Here is an 18,582-nt window from a genome sequence, read left to right on the forward strand (position 1 = left end):
TATTTCCTACAACCCCTCTAGTAGTAAAATGAATTTATAGGTCGCTAGCTTATAGGAGGTACTCCTAAACCCTAATTAGTATAGGAAGTATTATTTCTAAATGTATACTAGTTCTAAGAAGGAGGCTAACTAGAGTAGTTTATAGAATAAGAATAGAAGGCTTCTATTTTTCCCTAAAAGACTACGAACTTCTAGCTATTATAATATATATTCCTATACTAAGGTATCTATATTATTAGGCTTCTAATACCTACTTAGTTAAGGCCTATTATAGTAAACTACTATACTAGATTATTAATCTTACTCTTATAAATAGATGGGGGCGCCTTCTAAACTATAGGAACTACTAGTACTACTAGCTAAATAGCCTATAAAAGAGTATAACTTTAGCCTAATATTGCTACTATTATTAGAAGAAACGTAGGCGTTTTAGGAAATAAAATATTCTTAATCTTTATAGTCTTTATATCTTAAGCCCTATTAATTAAAAGCTTAAGAGTAGCTAGTAAATTTACTACTTCTAGTTATTTAAACACCTAAAAGAACTCTTTAATAAGAATTAACTTATTAACCTTCTCTATCAACTACTTAAATTAGAAGAATACTAGATTATAAGTTATAAACTTATACTACTTAAAGAGAGTTTCCTGGATCTTAATAGAAAGCTTCTAAAGAAACTAAGTATATTATAAGTATTAGTTAAGTACTCTATTATTAATATATTTCTAGAATATAATAATATACTTAAGATAAAGACTTCAAGGTTAGTAACCTTAGTCTTATATTTAGAAAGCCACTTAATAAAGAATAGTTAGGTTCTAATACGCTATATAGAGTCATTATTATAAAATTCTAGCTTAATATACTCTTTAAGTTTAGCCTAATTCTTATTCTTCTACTTCTCTATCCCCTTAATAGTAGCTTATAGCTACTTAGTATAGAAGTCTAGAAGCCTAGAAGCTCGCTTCTTATTAATAAGATAGTAGTCTCTTATAATAGTCTTATACTAATAAAACTAGTACGTAGTGTTAATACTATTAAATGAAGGAAGTTCTAAGAAATCTACTATAGGTATTAGTATCTTTAAGGCTATTAGATAAGATTTAAAATAAGAAATAAGCTAATTTATAGCACTCTTTATATTAGAGGGGGATTCTATAGAAGGGGCTCTATCTATAGAAATAGCTATAGGCTTTAGAGTTTTTCTAAAAGAGAGTATAGGTAAAGAAGTATTCTTATTATTACTACTTAATAAGCTAGTAGTACCTCTAGCTATATAGATTTAGGTAGTACTAAGTCTAAAAGATAGAGTAGATATTTTTAAAGATAACGAATGTATTAAATAAAAAGCCCTAATAAGAGTAAATAGAAATTCTTTAAAAGTAAGTAGTATAATAGTAAATAGAACTTAAAAGCTTTCTATAAGAATATAGCGCTAATAGGTTATAAAAGAAGAATCCTATAAATACTTACTAGCTATTTTATAGTAATCTCTATAGCTCTACTTCTATTTACTACTTTCTAGATTTTAGAGATATCTTCTTCTAATTAAAGTTTTATTCTAGTTAGAATATAATTCTATTCTTTTATAGAAGTGGCTCTAAACTATCTAGAACTTCTTTATAGCTATACTTAAAATAAATAAATAAAAATCTTATAGAAGAGGTAGCTTTTAGCTCTTTCTACTAGATACTATTTTCCTAAATATATATTCTATTATTCTAAACTATCTATAACCTTTATAGCTATATAAGTACCTTTTAGATCTCTATTTAGTAGTTATATCTAAGTCTATATATTAATATTAGTTACTCTAATCTAAACTAAATCTTTTCAAGGTTAATTGAGTACTTATATTATAATACTAAGTTAAGAGAGTTCTCTTTCTAACTATAGTCTTAGCGCATTAATACTCTATACTTAGTAGAGTCCTTAGAATTCTTAATATTATTATAATACTAAGTTAAGGGAGTTCTCTCTTTAATTATTATTCTAATTATTAATACTCTATATCTAGTAAAATTTTTAGAGTTCTTAATATTATTATAATACTAAGTTAAGAGAGCTCTCTTTTTAATTATTATTTCAATTATTAATACTCTATACCTAGTAAAGTTTTTTAAGTTCTTTATATCTATAGTTTCTTACTATAATATATCTATAGCCTATATACTATTCTTAATACAAGTTCTAATTCTTATAATAGCTCTTAACCGCAAATTATACGCCTATATATTATCTTATAAAGTCCTCTAGTATAGTTACTAAAATATTATAAGTAAGAGGTTTAAGTATAGACTTAGGTAAGTAGATTATATATATCTATAGAGATAAGATACTAAGATAGAACTATTAAGACGGCGATAGAATTATAGTAATAGGTTATATAAGGCTAAATAATATATAGAATAAGTATAGTATTACTTAATACTATAATGTAACTAATAATTAACTATCTTAGTTATCTTTCTAATAAAGAATCTTAAACCTCTATACTTGCACCCTATACTAGCTCCCACGTGATAAACCTCCTGCACTACTATAATAGTACTTAGTGTAATAATTTAGCTATCTACTATTATATCTAGAGTACTATATTAGTACTAGTAGTAAGAGAAAGTATAGAGTATAGACTAGCTGTAGTAGAACTAGACTTCTAACTCTAAGCCTTAGAGTAGTACAGCTAAGTATAGTATATAACACTAGGGCAACGAGCTTGAGCGCGGTAGCGCCACGTGTTAGAAGATAGAAACGCGGGCGCGCCAGGTTCTCGACTAATCGATACGAGCATCGACACAAGGACGGCTTGAGCTCTGCATGCGCCCCTGACAGGCTGCAGCCCTAGCTTGCCTACGACAGCTAAGCATGACTTGGTAGTTTAGCCCGTTCGGACGGAACTAATGGCGATCGGTGTCCCCGCAGTCTGGGGCAGCAGGCACAAGCCCCGCGCACGGCCTAAAGGTTGCCTGCTTCCCACTGTTCACTTCGAGGTTGTATGCCGGGGACCCCCGCGTAGCCTCTGCTTCTCTTCTCCCTAGCTGCAACCTTCGCGCCAGCGGCTTATTGACCTGAAGGCCCGTCAGTTTCGTCTTCACTCTAGCCCCATGGCCGCATGCGCTTCTCAACGCTCCATCCGGCGAGACTTCCTCCCTATCCCACCCCTCGTGCCTCCGCCTTAACGAGGCCAACTTCCTCTGCATCTCTGCCGCATGTTACGAGGCCCTTCCTCTTCTGTTCTGTCATCCAAGGAAGCCGCATGGCAAGATGCGCACCTCCGACATCGACGTCCTTTTATCATTTCCGCTACCCAACTATGACAACCCGCAGACAAGAGGACCGGCGCTTGTGATCGTTAATTCTACCTTCATCTCGTTCGTCGTCATCGCCGTAGCATTACGCGTATACACGCGCCTCTATATCAAGCGCTGGTTTGGATCCGATGACTACCTCATCTGTGCCGCTCTAGTAAGAACCTCATGCTATGCGTGCGAACTGGCCTTCAGTATGCGACTTGGGCGCTGTTCGCCGCGCTGATCGGCACGCTGTTGTTGCTGATCGTACCGTCTCTCCGTTCACCGCTAACGCTGTTGAATACTCAGGTATCGACTGTCACCCTAACTATCATTGTCATGCTTGCCAACACCCGTTACTACTGGGACAGACATGTTTGGGACATACCTTGGAACGCCGTACCGGGTGCGCCTGCTTGCATTCCCAAGCAGACAGCCCCACACTAACCTTCTACCGCGCGTGCAGGCACCCTCAAAGTTGCCTTCGCTGGTAAAATGACTTTCATCTTCGCCGCAACCTTTGTCCGCATGTCCCTACTTCAGTTCTACTACCGTCTGACCCGGCAATGTAATATTCGCTGGTCTAACTGGGCCTTACACCTTACGCACGCCTTCAACGCCTGCATTTGCGTTGCCTTTGTCGCCCTCACCATTTTCCAATGCTACCCCGTCTCCGCGTACTGGGCCTTCCCGCTACAGATGAATAAATGCTTGCCCGAGGGCCCAGTTACACTCGGCGCAGGAATCGTCAACTGCGTGGCGGATCTACTAGTGGCGAGCCTGCCGATTCCAATTGTGGCCCAATTGCAGATGCCTCAGAGGCAGCGGGTGGGCGTGGTGATCCTACTAAGCTTAGGCTTTATAGTGACGACGGCGGGAATTGTAAGGACGTATTTCATCTGGAAGAGTTTGATGAATTCGTATGATGAAACGTGGTTTGCTTACCCGCTGTGGATTGCTGCGGTGGTAGAAATTGATTTGGCCGTGGTAAGTTTTCTATCCTGCTGTTCAACGAAAATTCATCCCTGCTCGCATGGAACCTTCAGCAGTCATTCCCACAACTCCCGACACTGACTCTCAGCTCACACAGATTTGCGCCTGCGCCCCTGCCATACGCCCACTCGTCACTATATATGTGTCACCCATATTTTCCCGCTTCTCGACCCGCCTGTCGAAACGCCTCTACGCAATCTTATCCTCCGGCCATGTATCCTCTCCCGACGTACCTTCTCCCGATGGGCCTTCTCCCCGCGTGTCCTCTTCCAGCGTATCTTCTCCCAGCGTATCATCCGTCCGTCTGTCCTCTTTCCGGCCAAAGTCCTTCCGCTTATCCTCCCTCCACCTAACTCCTTTTCGCCTCTCCCTGCACTCGCCTCAACCTTCCCACGCTTCTTTCGTCAGCCCGCCCACCATGATGGAGCACCCGGACACTTGTCCAAGTTTCGAGGATGAGACTAGAGCAGGAGGAAAACCTCTGCTAGACGCGAAGTTGAAGCATGTGGAGTTGAGTCGACTGGAACGGGAGAAGAAACGACAACAAGAGAGACGGGAAGCTAGGCACCGCGAGGGAGGACCACGGTAGACGGTGGCAGGAACGCGGCATCTCAGTTGAGGACGCGCAGGCGTCGCCGCCGAAAGAAGGATCGGAGTAGAAGGTTGGACGTGCCAGGCCGGCAGGGAAGACGACGACAGCAGCCTCGACGACGACAGCAGCCAACCGTGACTGCGAAGGAAAAGACGATCGACGACTCCACGAGCCAGCGGAAGGCACAGTCCGGCTGGTAGCCGGAGAGGTGTGAGACCTCATGTCCCAAGACTCATGCCGGTTATCCGCGCAGCGCATCCCTGTAAAGCCGAGCGAATGCTCTATTCAGATGCACTGTCGTGGCTTCTCCTCGCTACGTCTACGAGAGACCGTCGCAGTTGGCCTGTTGTCGAGCAACCGCACTGCCAATATTGCTGCTATCACAGCATGGGACCCGGTTGACTCGGAACGAATAGAGTGAGAAGTCCTTGCGTACCTTTGATGAACAGAAGGCCGCAGGCAATGATACGCAGAATTCTCTTGCAAGGAGACCGTCATCCGCTTTCAGAGGTTTCTCTTCTTGTACATGCTTTTTCTCTTGCAAGCAAACAATAATATACTTCACTTTCTACGATTCAGCGGAGAGCAACAAGTACAAGAAGTCTCTCAAAAATGAAAAAGTAGACCGAAAATGTATGGAATTATTGTTTAGCGTATAATATAAAGGGAAATGTACATAAGGACAATATATAGCAGGCAAGTTGATAGTTAATAGGATACAGCAGCGTGATATTCCGGAGCCTGGAGCTTAGTTCTTTTGAGGCTGCAGAAGTGGATAGCGTTAATATTCTTTAGCGTTCGGTGTATTACAATTCTATTAGACACGGCATTGGAGTCGAATAGGTAAAAGCTAAACGAGGTACCCTTTGTGTAGCAAGCGTAAGTGGAATAATTTATCGAATTACTCTTCTAATATTACTTAAGAGTAAGAGCAATATCCGTAGCACTAGTGTAGGTTGTGTTACGATTCGGCTACGTAGTCGTTCGGAACACAAGCAAGAACCTCCCAGCTAGCTCTCTATGCGATGCCTGAGCGCCCGGATGGTGGCTGACAGGTTCCAACATTGCAGCCCCTTGAGCTCGGCACTCAGCAGGCAAGGCGCTGTTCACCGCTTACACTCCAGCTCGCCGTTCCCAGAACTGCTCAAAGGAGGTTCCCATGTTGCCCTCAACAAAAAAAGTGATATAGGCCTCGAACTCATCTGTGTCGACTGCGTTGAACTGAGCCTGATCGAAAAAGAATCTAGAGTCTGCCGGGATATTCCCACTTCTCCAGAAATGACTAGGCTCCGCAGACTCGTCCTCGTCCTCGAAAGAGTCGAATTCGTCGGGATCAACTCCAACGAACTTCCAGCCGTCCTCTAGCTCTGTCGGTTGGGTGTAGATTTCGTCCTCGCATTTGTAAATCTCTTCCTTGTTGGCATTCAGGAATAGGTGAACTTGAGCGACGAAGTCGCTTAGCAAGATAGGAGCACCGTCGAACTTTTCGATGACTAGCGGCGCCGGTGACTGGTATCGATATTTCTCTTCTTCAGTCTCATCCATAGAGTACTTCTCCTGACAGGCATTAATTTGTACAGCGATCCTGGCGACGGGAGGGTCTGCTATGCTCTCGGATCCGATAGCATGGTCCGTGAAAGGAGTGAGCGTTGTGCCGTCCCGCACAGAAATATCGCCCAGAGGACCGAAAACATTCCAGTGCAGTCGATCAAAGAGATCCTGCCGAATTCGGTCCGGGCTGGCATGGAAATTCATCGCCGTGGGAAGATTAGGATCCATTGCGAGGGAAGGAAGTTCGCAAACAGGTTGGTGGCTATCACAACTGACTACCCAGCCTCGTTTCCGCTGTCTCCCGGTAATTTCTTCCGTCCGCTCGCCCTACGGTGGCGCTCTCAATCCACTCTTAGCGTTGGTTCCTAGATCTTATGCAGCGGCACAGCAAGCGACCTTGGTGGACACAATCTCGACCAAACCTGAGCCCAACGGTCCGGAGAATGCCAGAAAGACGGTATTGAAATACGTCCTGGACCAAAGCATCAGAAAATGGCCGCTCGCACATGAATGCTAAGGCACAGCACTGCCGAGGCCTTCGAGAGATGAGCTTAAGGCCGTCATGTGCAAGACCAAGAGCGGACTAGCACCCAAATTGCAAGCGGAAGATCTCCGGACCCACGACTACAAACTACGGAAATTCAGCGGTCAATGCGCTGCAAACATCGCGAAAAATTCTGGTGAAGAGAAGCTCCGAAGAGGACCAGACTAGCGAAACACGCGCTGCAACCCAGCCGTGAGCCTCACAAGACTCCCGGTTGATATGCAAATGAAGCTACAAAACCGCACTGTTCCTAATCAATAAATTCGGCGCCAATATTTCCAAGAATCAAACCCATGGCAAACACGAAAGAAATGCTTTGTTTTGGAAACAAGTTATTGCTAACTCTGTGTTTGAGCATCTACTAAAGTTGTGCCCGGTCCCTGCCTAGCGAGTTGTACGCGAATCTGATTCGATAACTCAGTCATCTCGCTGAGCTCGTAGATCTCCGATACATTTTTCAGAGCTTCGCCTCGATCCTCCAGCCCATGGAAAAGAAGTGCAATCGGAGAGGACTTCCAGACAGATTGAACGCCACTGCGGCCGGTTTTGAAAATTGTCGCGAGCAAGAAGAGCAGTACTACTGCTTCAATGGTAGCAGGATAAGCGATCCATGCCCAGCGTACCACAAGAAATGTCTCCAAAGAGTAAGACGTCCCCACAAAGTATTGCATGGGATCGCTCTGCTGACGGATGACGTTCGTCATCACAGTTGCGATGTTGGCTACGGCTTGCTCGATGTCTACAGAGCCGTTGTTGAGAAGACTTTGCAGAGTTGTAGAGGTGTATCCGAAGGCGTATGTGGGCACACTATCTCCTCTCCGGAATCCTGGCCCAAGGATCGCGGAGCCAGTGTACAGGAAAGCGAGACTTTGGCCGAAAACATTCAACGAGTCTTGACTTATCACAAGGGTGGCATTTCCGGGCAATCCTGCAGCAGATATGGGTGCTTTATAGACCCCATTTGACTGAGTAAAAGCAGACGCGTTGATGTAGTGCGTGGATTGCACCATCTCAGAGAGCGTTCCATTCGTGATAGTGCTGTTGAAAGTCTTGACGCACATGAATACACCACAACTCATGGCAGTAGTAGCTCCAACCTCGATTGTAGACGAGTCATTCGAGGCTATGGTGTAGTTTGTGTATAGCGCTGACACGTTGACAACTTCGAAGGGTCGGTTGTTGTAGTTGTTGGACGTGACATTCAAGACGGTGTATATAGGTAAGCCTGCCGTGGAATTGTAGCGAACGCCTGTAACCAATGTACCGTTCAAGCTGGCCGTCTGATTCATCAAGAGAGTATAATAGCAAGCGTCCCCAACACAGGTCGTCGTAACTTGATCGTTCACCACGGTGCACTCGCTACAAGCAGCGAGTGATGTGTAGCTCTCAAACGTACAGTTTCCACTGAGGCACTCAGGCTCAAGGGCAAAAGATGGCAAGATTGTTTTCGAGCTATTGTAAGCTGTGAAAGCAACAGCGGCCAACATGTTCGAATCCGTTGGCGATACAAAGTTTATATCTGTCGTATCGAGGATGAATTGCTGGCTCGTGTCCGTCACATAACTGTAGCCACGAGGCATCCGTGCAGAGCCCGAAGCGATGGACCGAGAAGGGAAAGTAAGCGCCTGTTGAGTAAGAGAACTGAAGAAAATGGCAGCTAAGGAGATGAAAGCTCCTGTTGACGCCAGATGCCGAACGTGGAGTTTGAGCAGAAGCTGTACAGAGCCCCACGGCGAACCTCTGGAAGCGTCGTCGAAGCTGTTGAGATCGCTGAGTAAGTGGGGCTTGCTGTACCAGTTCCAGCGTAATTGGCCAAGAGCTCCTGAGTTTGCTGCTATGAACCCCAGCTTTGCTACCGTCGTCAACAGTGCGACGGTTGTATTCATAGTGATACTCCCCGACCAGTCTGTGAGAGGATGTTCGTCGTAGATTCGTAGGATGGTAATAATTGCAAGGACGGTCACACAGGAGAAAAGCCAGCCAAGAATCTCCCACGACCACCAGTCATCGAATAGTCTGTTCCAGATCCTGCTTGTCCATGGCTTGTCATGCTTTGACGTGACATGATCTCGGCACGCGTGTTGCCATTGGATGCCATGACGGCCTTTTTGCTTTGATCGTCTACTGTTTCCCTTGGCATGCTCCTCGCGAGGACATAGCGTGCCGGACGTAACCGCATGGGACATTTGAGGTATGGTTCTTAGACTGGATGTCCCAACTGGGCAACGAGTTTAGAAGTCCTGGCCGTTCAAGCAGTGCACGACCTTCTGCAAACTATCCTGCCTCTTTGGAGAGACTCTCGGTGAGACCACAAGAGAGGTGTATACGTTTGATGCGTAGCACTGGATGTGTGGGGGAAGATGTACGTTTGAGGTTGCGATTTGAGTTATGGGGTTAGTGACGCGGTGGTGGGTCACCACTAGCTGAGTCAGCCAAGCTCTGGTTAACATTGGGTTTCCAGCTCGGCATCATTCAGATAGACCAATCCGAACCAATCAAGCTCCTTGAACAAGCATCCTTTGTGCCTCCACCCCTCACACAGCGGGTGCAGAACACTAATCTATATTGGAACCTGTGCGGGGTCGACCTGCAGTAGCGTTCGAAGGTAGGAACCTAGCGCCGCCAAACGCGTACGGTAAGTTCAGAGCGAGCACGGAAGATGCTCAGTAGTAAGGCCGAGACTAGTCCAGCTATGACGATACGTGCGGCATAAATCAGGTACGCGAAGGCAAGCATCTATTTTTTACTTTGTACCCACTGTCTTATCTATGATGGCTGCAACGAAATCTGATTCACACCCTCCGAAATTTGCTCCTCCGCCGTCTGCTCCGCCCTCTCCCCCTTCCCCTTCTCCGAGGCTTCGACACTCTTGTCCTCCTCCTTCTTCTTAGCCTTCTTCGCCGCCTTGGCAGCTTTGTTTTGCGCCTTCTTCGCAGCCGCCTCCTCTTTCGCTTTCCGTGCCTCTGCACCACCGAACTGCTCTCGCCACTCATCTTCCTTCTCTGGCTTGATCTGGGAGAAAAGATACGCGGCTTTGCCAATCTTGTGACCTGCGGTGATACTGGTGGCTTCCCAATCATCTGGGATGATGAGGAGGGTAGTGTTGAGCTGCGCGAGGATCGAGTCGGCGGTGCCGGGCATGTACGGCGCGATGAGACTGGCAAGGAGATGAACGTGATTGAGGGCCATGCCCACGACTGCAGCGCATTTTGCCGGATCCGACTCTAACAGCTTGTTATCGAGCCTGTTGTCTTGCAACAGTCTGTTGCCAAGGTAGGAAACGTTCATTGCGGTTGAGAGCGCAGCCTTCAGCTTTACGTCGTCCATCTCCTCGATGTATGTCTTCAAGCTGGCGTTGACATCGCGCTTGTGCTGCTCAAAGTATTCGTACTCGGCATAGCTGTAATCCGGTGCCACAGAGTCGTACTTCGCGTTGACGAACTTAATGATCCGGTTGCAGAAGTTACCCAGGTTCTTCAAAAGCTCGTTGTTGTTCGCATCAATGAAAGATCTCCAGGAGAATTCCGAGTCACCGGTTTCGGGTCGAGTCAAGAGGAGATAGTAGCGCCAAACATCAGCGGGTATTCCGGTTTCGCGAGCATTGTTCCCGAACACGCCAATTCCTCTGGACTTCGAGAATTTGCCGGACTCGTAATTCAAGTACTCGGTTGTGCTCAGATGATGTAGCATGGTCCAGGTGTCACCAGTCCCAAGTTGTGATGCAGGAAAGACAACAGTGTGGAACGGCACGTTGTCCTTGCCCATAAACTGGTAAAGCCTGACATCCTTGGGGTTCCTCCACCACTTCTCCCAGTCCTCAGTGTAGTTCGCGGTAATGCTGACGTAGCCGATGCAAGCATCAAACCAGACGTAGAGCACCTTGTCCGAATATCCATCAAGGGGAACTGCGGTGCCCCACGAAAGGTCCCGAGTGATACCACGGGGGCGCAACCCTTCTGCGAGCCAGTGTTCTGTGATAGAGATTCCGTTGTTTGACCACTTGCCCTGAGCACTGGACTTTCTTGACCACTCTTCTACAGCAGGCTGGAGCTTGTCGAGTTGTAGGAAGACGTGCTTGGTTTCTCTCGGTACTGGTGTGGCAGAGTCGAGTTTACACCGAGGGTTTATCAAATCTAAGGGGTCGAGCTGAGACGGTTAGCGAACGCACGCTGGATCAGAGAGGTAGGCTTACAAGATGACCGCACTTGTCGCACTGATCGCCCCGCGCGTCTTCGTATCCGCACAAGGGGCATGTCCCTTCAACGAACCTGTCCGCCAGAAATGACTTGTGGGTTTCGCAGTATGGCTGGGTAGTGACACGCTCCTCTAGATAACCGTTCTTGTATAGCTTCAGGAAGATGTCTTGGGCGATCTCGGTCTGTTGTCGCGTTGGGGTCCGTCCGAAGATATCGAAACCGATATTGAACCACTCATACACTTGGGAGTGTAGTGCGTAGTACTTGTCGCACAGCTGTTGCGGCGTGAGGTTTTCTTCCAGAGCTTTAGTCTCGGTCGCCGTTCCGTACTCGTCTGTGCCACAGACAAACAATGTAGGGAGTCCTCGGGCTTTACAATATCTGCTGAACACGTCCGCCGACAGGACCGAGCCTATAATGTTGCCGAGATGTGGGACGTTGTTGACGTACGGCAACGCTGAGGTGATCAGGATGTTCTTCTTGCCTGGCTCCGGCAGTATCTTCTTCTCCGAGCCCATGCTGGGCGAGAGGTCGCGTGTGATAAGGGCCTGGACTGCAGGACACCCAGTATCGGTGGTCGAACGTAGGTGAAGAGCGGCGCGTGAGCTCGTGTGATGCCGAGTGTTGACAGAGGTATTCGAGGTTTCAGTGAGGGTTGTTGCGGGATGTGAAGCGATACGTATGCTGCCAAGCTCGTCTCAACTCTTCTGGAGCCTTCGCTGGGCAGCTCTGAAGCAATCGTACTGTAGAGAACGAGCGTGAGTCAGGTATAAGTTTTGGTACTGTCCCAAGCGTCCAAAGTGGGCTGTTGTCCCTGACGGAGATCTGCGGCGAGTGCCCCGCGCTGCATTTCCAAGCCGACTCACCAGCCACAGATTCCGACGCCTCTATTGCTCAAACACATCTTCAAAGTTCTTTATCAGTGGCCATCGCAAGAAAGCCATGGAGCCAGATCCTTTTGATGGCCTTCTTGACCTAGAAGAGAGGTACTACCAGGAAGGCTATGCTCTCGGAGTGGCAGATGGCTCGAAAGCCGGCCGCATCGAAGGCCGCGTCTTTGGTCTCGAGAAGGGGTTTGAGAAGTTTGCTGCCATGGGTGCACTGCATGGGAAAGCGGCTCTGTGGGCTGCTAGATTGCCACAGATGCGACAAATTCGAGCTCTACAGGATTCATCCATTGAACATGAGCAAGTCAAAAAGCCCTTGAAAGAGCCGGGTGGTCAGAATGGGTCCGATGCCGGCAATGTAGAGGCTGACACCCAAGAGGAAGATACCCAAAGGACCCCGCAGGCAACGGCGATCACACTATCACTCCTTCCAAGCAATCCGAGGCTGGAGAAGCACATCCAAACGCTGTTTGCTTTGACGGAACCCGCCAGTCTCTCTACACAGAACACAGAGGACGCAGTATCAAACTTCGATGACCGTCTCAAGCGGGCAACAGCCAAAGCAAAGGTCATTGAGAAGATAGTCGGCGAGGGCAGTGTTGAGTCTGCTCTCGAGGGCACCGACGCCCTGAGCAACGGCGCGTCCGAGAAGCGCAGCGTCCGCCTCGCGCAAAATGAGAAGCCTGAAAGCAACATGGAGGACTTTGGTGCCAGTGCTCACCGCGCTCGGTCTTGAATAGTTACGCTCTAGATCTATCACTGTATCTGAGCGGCTGCACCATCAGTCTAGTTGGCTACTACAGGTAGCGGAGAGCCACAATGGAACACACATGCTACTGGCATCTCAGGACACGCTATTCGAAACCGGACAACTTAGAGGCACAAGACACGTTCATCTTACTTGAGGTCTTGACGGTCGAACGCGATCCAAGAAACTGGAGATCTTGACCCGTTCGTCAATGAGGAGACCACAGACTGCAACTCGAGCGTCTCCGAGCCCTGTACAATGTGCTGTAACTATCCACTTCGCCTTCCATCTTGTAGTTGTAAAGTTAGACATAGTTCAGTGGGAACGGTATAGCCAGGGGAGCCTATCGGCTGAGCTGGAAAGTAAACGGTGTTTTAAAGAATACATTGCCACGTGTCCATCGCTTGACCATGTGATTTCCAGTACAGATATGACTGTTTAACATGCATGCCCTGCCTCAAACTAACATCCTCTCGATGGCTTGAGGCGATTGATACAATCACGTGATGCGCGTTCCGGAGTGGCGTAGGATGACGGAGAAGCTCGCGTCTTCGCTGCCGGCGCTCTCCACGCGCGTCGCCGCCTGTTCAGGTAACAGCTCGAACCCAACCCAACTTGGCCTCACGACCTCTTCAAATACTACCTCACCCATTCAAATATGACCGTAACACCTGACAAAACATAGCAAAATGCCTGCGTAAGTGATCCGGCGCAGAGAGCTCAGAGCTCAACGCTAAGACTGGCAGCAGACCTGGAGACCAATACCGCGTTACGAACGGCATCGGAGCAAACCCATTCGAGGAGCGACCGCTGCGCCTCAACGAGTACACAGCGCAAGAGATAGCGACCCTGCAGAGCCGACTCTCGAAACAGCTTGGACCGGAATTCATATCTCAACGGCAGGGCGCAGGCGGGGCCAAGGTCTCCTACCTCGCGGCAGAGAAGGCGATAAACCTCGCGAATGAGATCTTCGGATTCAACGGATGGAGCAGCGAGATCAAGAATGTGCAAATCGATTTCGTGGACGAGTCGCAAAGTACCGGCAAGATCTCCCTGGGACTGTCGACCATCGTCAGGGTAACGCTGAAAGATGGGACACACCACGAGGATATTGGCTACGGTCATATTGAGAACTGCAAGGGAAAGGCTGCGGCGTTCGAGAAGGCGAAAAAGGAGGCGACTACAGATGCGATGAAAAGAGCTTTGCGGAACTTTGGCAACATCCTGGGGAACTGTCTGTATGACAAGGAGTATCTCAAGCGGGTTGAAAAGGTCAAGGCGCAGCAACCGAGGTGGGACGCGGAGAATCTACATCGTCCCACGAACATTGCACCTGCACCTGTTAAGGAACCACCAACACGGCCACCGTCTCCGGAAAAAGAAGCAAAGATTGCGCGGGTGTCTAGCCTACAGTCGAGTGTATCGAACGGGACAGATTTTGGAGAAGAGTTCGGCGGGGATGTCTTCGACGAGGTTGACTTCTCAGAAAGCCATATCGACCAGAGTATGAACGACTCTGCGTACGTTTCAGAGATACAGGAAACCAGAGCAGCTCCACAGATGCCAAAGGCTATACAACAGGTGCACTCGTCGCTTGCTCCGAGGCAGCCGAACGCCGTCCAACCACAAGGACACCAGGCAAGACCACCTGTACAACAAAGGCCTCCACAGACACCGAATGGCCAGCTCGCACGACCCCAGGTCAATACTAACCGCATGCCGCCACCGCCGAACGATGCACCACACCTTCCTCGACCTCAGCAGCAACGTTCGGGACCTCAACCACCAAATCAAAGTAACAGCAGCAGCAGTCTGCCTCCGACAAGATTTAACTCTCCCGCACCTGATTCAGCACCTCGGACAAACGACCTTAACCTACCTGACACTAACGCCCAACCCATCAACGCACCTCCGATCGGCTTCATAACCGGCCGCGCCGCAGAGCTCCTCCAAAACACCGAAGGCAACGGTCCAGCTCCCATCCCACCCAACGTCCCAGCTTTCAATCCACATGCCGAGAGCCCATCGCTCCGCCGCACGAGTGGTGTAAACCACAAAACATCCGCGCCCATCCCCCGTGACATCGCCAAACTCGGTGCTGCGGGCCTCACCAACGCCACCATACAGCAAGACGGCGGCCAGCCGAAGCCCTTGGCCCCTCTTCCAAATGTCAGCGCGCCGACTGGTGGTGGCCCTGGCAATGGTGCTTTCGCCGGTCGTCCCAACTTCATCAACCCCAACGCAGACATGAACAGGCGGATAGGAATGCCGGGCGGAGGCGTGCCAAGCCCGCTGGCGAATCGGACGTCATACAAGCCGCCGGGGCCAGCGGGAGGGAAGAGGCCGCCGGAGGCTATGGCTGGAGCGAGGCCGCCGCTAGCAGATGTGAGCAATTTGCCCGCTGATGGGGGAGGAGGTTGGGTGGAAGCGAAGAGGGCGAGGGTGGAAGGGGCATGAGGCGGATTAGGTTGGGTGAGACTTTCATCGATATCCTGTTGTACTGGGTTTGCTGGTGTTCTGGCTGGCGGGCGCTTTGAATGTTGTATCTTTTGGCATGGTATGGTAGGGCTCCGTTGCGGGCTGCAATCGTTCCATCAAGCTTCAATATAGAGATGACAAGGCTATCACGAAACAGACTGCATTATCGAGAATGACCAATTCTCGTGAAGCTTCGTTTGTCAAGTGACTGCTGAATCCAAACGCTAGTATACAAAGAAAAAGGGTCTTCATCGTTCATCAGATACCGTCGTATATTACGATTGTCATCACGCGCCCACCGACACCACGTAGGGTTTGCGGCAGGCATAAGTGCTTGACTCTATTTGGTGTGTCATCACCTGAACGGTACGAAGATGTAGAAAGGGAAGGGAAAAGAGCCTGGCTCGTTTGACCGAGCAATGGCGCGCGCCTCCATCTGTCAGACGAGGACAGTATGAGAGCACCCAAGCAGATCCAAAAAAGTAATGAACTCCTCGCATCAAGAATAAGCCCCATCGAGTTACCCCCCGTCCTCCACGACTAAAACATAATGCTCCCCCGTCACTGACGGAGAGAGATCACACTAGGCGTGCAACACAGCTGACGTGGAGGTGAGAAGGCAATCGCATAACTATCGACTCGACGAAAAGACCCTCAAGCCCGTCCTTGAATCCCGCTTACCTAGCCACGGTACCCCCAACACCTCCTGCCTTGCAGAACAGGACCTTCCCAAGAACCAAGCCTCGCAGGAACAGCGGACTCATATCTTCGCCCATAATGCCGTCCTACTAAGCAAGGGGTGAGAATATCCACGTGCGCAAGAGAGTGCAAACGGTGCAAGGCGCAGCAGGTGCAGGAGGAACGGGGAGGCCGCAATGCTTCTGTGGCGGGCCGTTGACGGCGGCGCCTGCCTTGCGGCAGGATGTCCGGGGACTTTCTCCAAGAGCATGAGAGAGGGCGCAGCGAGACGCCTCTGGTGTGAGCTCCTAATGCGATTCTTTGAGCGAGGAGTTGCAGATTCAAAGTGGTCCGACAGAGAAAAAAAGATAAGTAGCGGCGAGGTCGGAGCGGGCGAAGGTGCCGCCGACGACCCGCCAAGCATCAGGCCCGTGCACCGCAGGCAGAGAGCTCTGACAGCTTTCGAGCTTGAGGTGCCTGGTGGACGCGTGTGGAACTGCGAATATAAAAGTCGGACATCCAGGCCACGAAGGCCCATCCAACCCACTGTCAACGCCTGCACTACGTCTTCACACGCGCTGAACCCCACAGCTTCCGAAGCACCAGCATCACGTCCACGTCGCAACGCAACATCAATGGCGTCCGGTTTCAGTTTCGGTAGTGCCTCATCAGCAAGCAATCCTACACAAGGAGACATATCTAAAGACGCCACTCTCCAAAATGGACCGGAAGACAGCATATCAGATCTTGCGTGGGCACCAGTCACAAACCACCTCGCAGTCGCGTCATGGGACAAGAAGGTTAGGATATATGAAATTGACGACAACACCGGGCAAGGGGTGGGAAAGGCGGCGTTCGACCATGAAGGACCTGTTCTGAGCTGTGCGTGGTTTCAGGTACTACTCCTGTGCGCGGCTTGTATGCCGAACTTTCCGAGCGTGAACTTCGTCTGACAAACATTCATTAGGATGGTACTAAAGTCGTCGGCGGCGGCGCGGATAAAGCTGCTCGCGTTCTCGACCTGGGCAGCAACGGCGCACCAGCCATGCAAGTCGCCGCGCATGACCAGCCTATCAGATGTGTTAAGATGTATAATGACGGCCGCAACGACATCCTGATCACGGGTTCGTGGGACAAGACAATCAAGTATTGGGACTTCCGATCACAGCAGCCCGTCGCGACCCTACAGCTACAAGAACGCTGTTACACCATGGACAGGAGGAATCAGCTTCTCGTTGTGGGCACTGCAGATCGGTATATCAACGTGATAAACCTCGAGAAGCCCACAGAGATGTACAAGACGATTCAGTCGCCGCTGAAGTGGCAGACGCGGGTAGTCAGCTGCTTCACGGACGCGTCCGGGTTTGCGGTGGGAAGTATCGAGGGGCGATGTGCGATACAGTACGTCGAGGAGAAGGACTCAAGGTATGACCTCTCGCCGGGAGCTCCTTTGATCAGTTGGGAAGCTAAACTCACATCTCTTGTTGCTAGCTCAAACTTTTCCTTCAAGTGTCATCGCGATACCGATACGACTCAACGCGACGTCTCAAAGGTCTACTCAGTCAACGCAATCTCGTTCCACCCTGAACATGGCACCTTCAGCACCGCCGGCGCAGACGGCACGTTCCACTTCTGGGACAAAGATGCCAAGCACCGGCTTAAAGGCTACCCCAACGTCGGCGGATCCATCACAGCGACGGGCTTCAACGGCAAGGGCGACTTGTTCGCGTACGCGGTCAGCTATGATTGGAGCAAGGGCTATGCGGGAAACAGCCCGCAGTATCCGACGAAGATATGTTTGCACAAGATCATAGGAGATGAGTGTAAGCCGCGACCGGGTGGGAAGAAGAGGTAGTCTGGGCTTGATAGGGAAGGAAGGACACGATGAAGGCTGCTAGCGCTTCTCTTGCGGCAGGGAATGCGCCTGCGTGGAAGTTCGAAAAACATTCGCATGGTGTTCGAGGAGTTCAGGGACCTCACTGTTGAAGCTTTCAGCGCTTGATATACGAGTCCTGGGGCTTCGTATGAGAGTCAACCATCGTATCCATCCTGTGGCTATTTTGCTCGGGGATATGGACATGCGGATTGAGGGGATGAGCGCTCGCAGGCTAGCTACACCCTGGGGTTGAGAGGTGTGCATGGGGACTACGCAGGTAGCTTAGACACGTCCATGAAAGTATCATGAAGAGAATCCACCAGCCAAGCCATGATATGCACTCCAGCCTCCTGTTTCCCCGATTGGTAGTAAAGTGGTAGGTCCTGAGGTGTCGGGTCTGCAGCACCTCTTGCATGGCCTCAAGGTACCTAGCCTATCATGCAAACCCTGATCGTGTTCTGCATAAGTGGGCATGTGGAGTGCAGCGCTTGGAGAATAAGATGAGCGCTCCTGTATTTACACAGATACGACACTCACGAAGCACGGCATGTCCCAAAGGGAGTATCCGTTGCGGATGCGGAGATCAACCGAACTTGCCCGGGCGGAGGAGGCCAAGGGCAAACATCGCGACTTCGATGCCTCGATCAGGGTCCAATTAACCACTGTTCACCAGAATTGTTTGCAATCACACGAGACGCCAGGAACCGTGATCGTCGCCAGCCTTATGCAGCATCTCGTGATCGCGCGTA

The 18,582-nt window shown here is 49.4% G+C and overlaps 7 protein-coding genes across 7 annotated transcripts; 4 read left to right on the top strand and 3 right to left on the bottom strand.

The window, feature by feature from the left end:
* Positions 1-3,264: 3,264 nt before the first annotated feature.
* Positions 3,265-4,872, top strand: W97_01882 (uncharacterized protein; the record flags this gene model as incomplete). The annotated part of the gene is made up of 4 exons (XM_007779785.1): positions 3,265-3,465; positions 3,600-3,696; positions 3,757-4,277; positions 4,381-4,872. The coding sequence occupies 4 exons, from the start codon at positions 3,265-3,267 to the stop codon at positions 4,870-4,872; spliced, it is 1,311 nt and encodes a 436-aa protein (XP_007777975.1).
* Positions 4,873-5,988: 1,116 nt separating this feature from the next.
* Positions 5,989-6,654, bottom strand: W97_01883 (uncharacterized protein; the record flags this gene model as incomplete). Its single annotated transcript, XM_007779786.1, has 1 exon — positions 5,989-6,654. The coding sequence occupies one exon, from the start codon at positions 6,652-6,654 to the stop codon at positions 5,989-5,991; it is 666 nt and encodes a 221-aa protein (XP_007777976.1).
* Positions 6,655-7,308: 654 nt separating this feature from the next.
* Positions 7,309-8,856, bottom strand: W97_01884 (uncharacterized protein; the record flags this gene model as incomplete). The annotated part of the gene is made up of 1 exon (XM_007779787.1): positions 7,309-8,856. The coding sequence occupies one exon, from the start codon at positions 8,854-8,856 to the stop codon at positions 7,309-7,311; it is 1,548 nt and encodes a 515-aa protein (XP_007777977.1).
* An 880-nt stretch (positions 8,857-9,736) lies between these two features.
* Positions 9,737-11,684, bottom strand: W97_01885 (methionyl-tRNA synthetase; the record flags this gene model as incomplete). Its single annotated transcript, XM_007779788.1, has 2 exons — positions 9,737-11,116; positions 11,163-11,684. The coding sequence occupies 2 exons, from the start codon at positions 11,682-11,684 to the stop codon at positions 9,737-9,739; spliced, it is 1,902 nt and encodes a 633-aa protein (XP_007777978.1).
* Positions 11,685-12,108: 424 nt separating this feature from the next.
* W97_01886 (uncharacterized protein) lies at positions 12,109-12,789 on the top strand (the record flags this gene model as incomplete). Its single annotated transcript, XM_007779789.1, has 1 exon — positions 12,109-12,789. One exon carries the CDS (start codon positions 12,109-12,111, stop codon positions 12,787-12,789), a length of 681 nt encoding a protein of 226 aa, XP_007777979.1.
* Positions 12,790-13,490: 701 nt separating this feature from the next.
* On the top strand, positions 13,491-15,258 carry W97_01887 (uncharacterized protein; the record flags this gene model as incomplete). Its single annotated transcript, XM_007779790.1, has 2 exons — positions 13,491-13,498; positions 13,551-15,258. The coding sequence occupies 2 exons, from the start codon at positions 13,491-13,493 to the stop codon at positions 15,256-15,258; spliced, it is 1,716 nt and encodes a 571-aa protein (XP_007777980.1).
* Positions 15,259-16,592: 1,334 nt separating this feature from the next.
* Positions 16,593-17,812, top strand: W97_01888 (uncharacterized protein; the record flags this gene model as incomplete). The annotated part of the gene is made up of 3 exons (XM_007779791.1): positions 16,593-16,853; positions 16,925-17,382; positions 17,449-17,812. 3 exons carry the CDS (start codon positions 16,593-16,595, stop codon positions 17,810-17,812), a joined length of 1,083 nt encoding a protein of 360 aa, XP_007777981.1.
* Positions 17,813-18,582: the final 770 nt, after the last annotated feature.

Source organism: Coniosporium apollinis (assembly GCF_000281105.1).
Source record: "Coniosporium apollinis CBS 100218 chromosome Unknown supercont1.7, whole genome shotgun sequence".
Taxonomy (NCBI): Eukaryota; Fungi; Ascomycota; class Dothideomycetes; genus Coniosporium; species Coniosporium apollinis.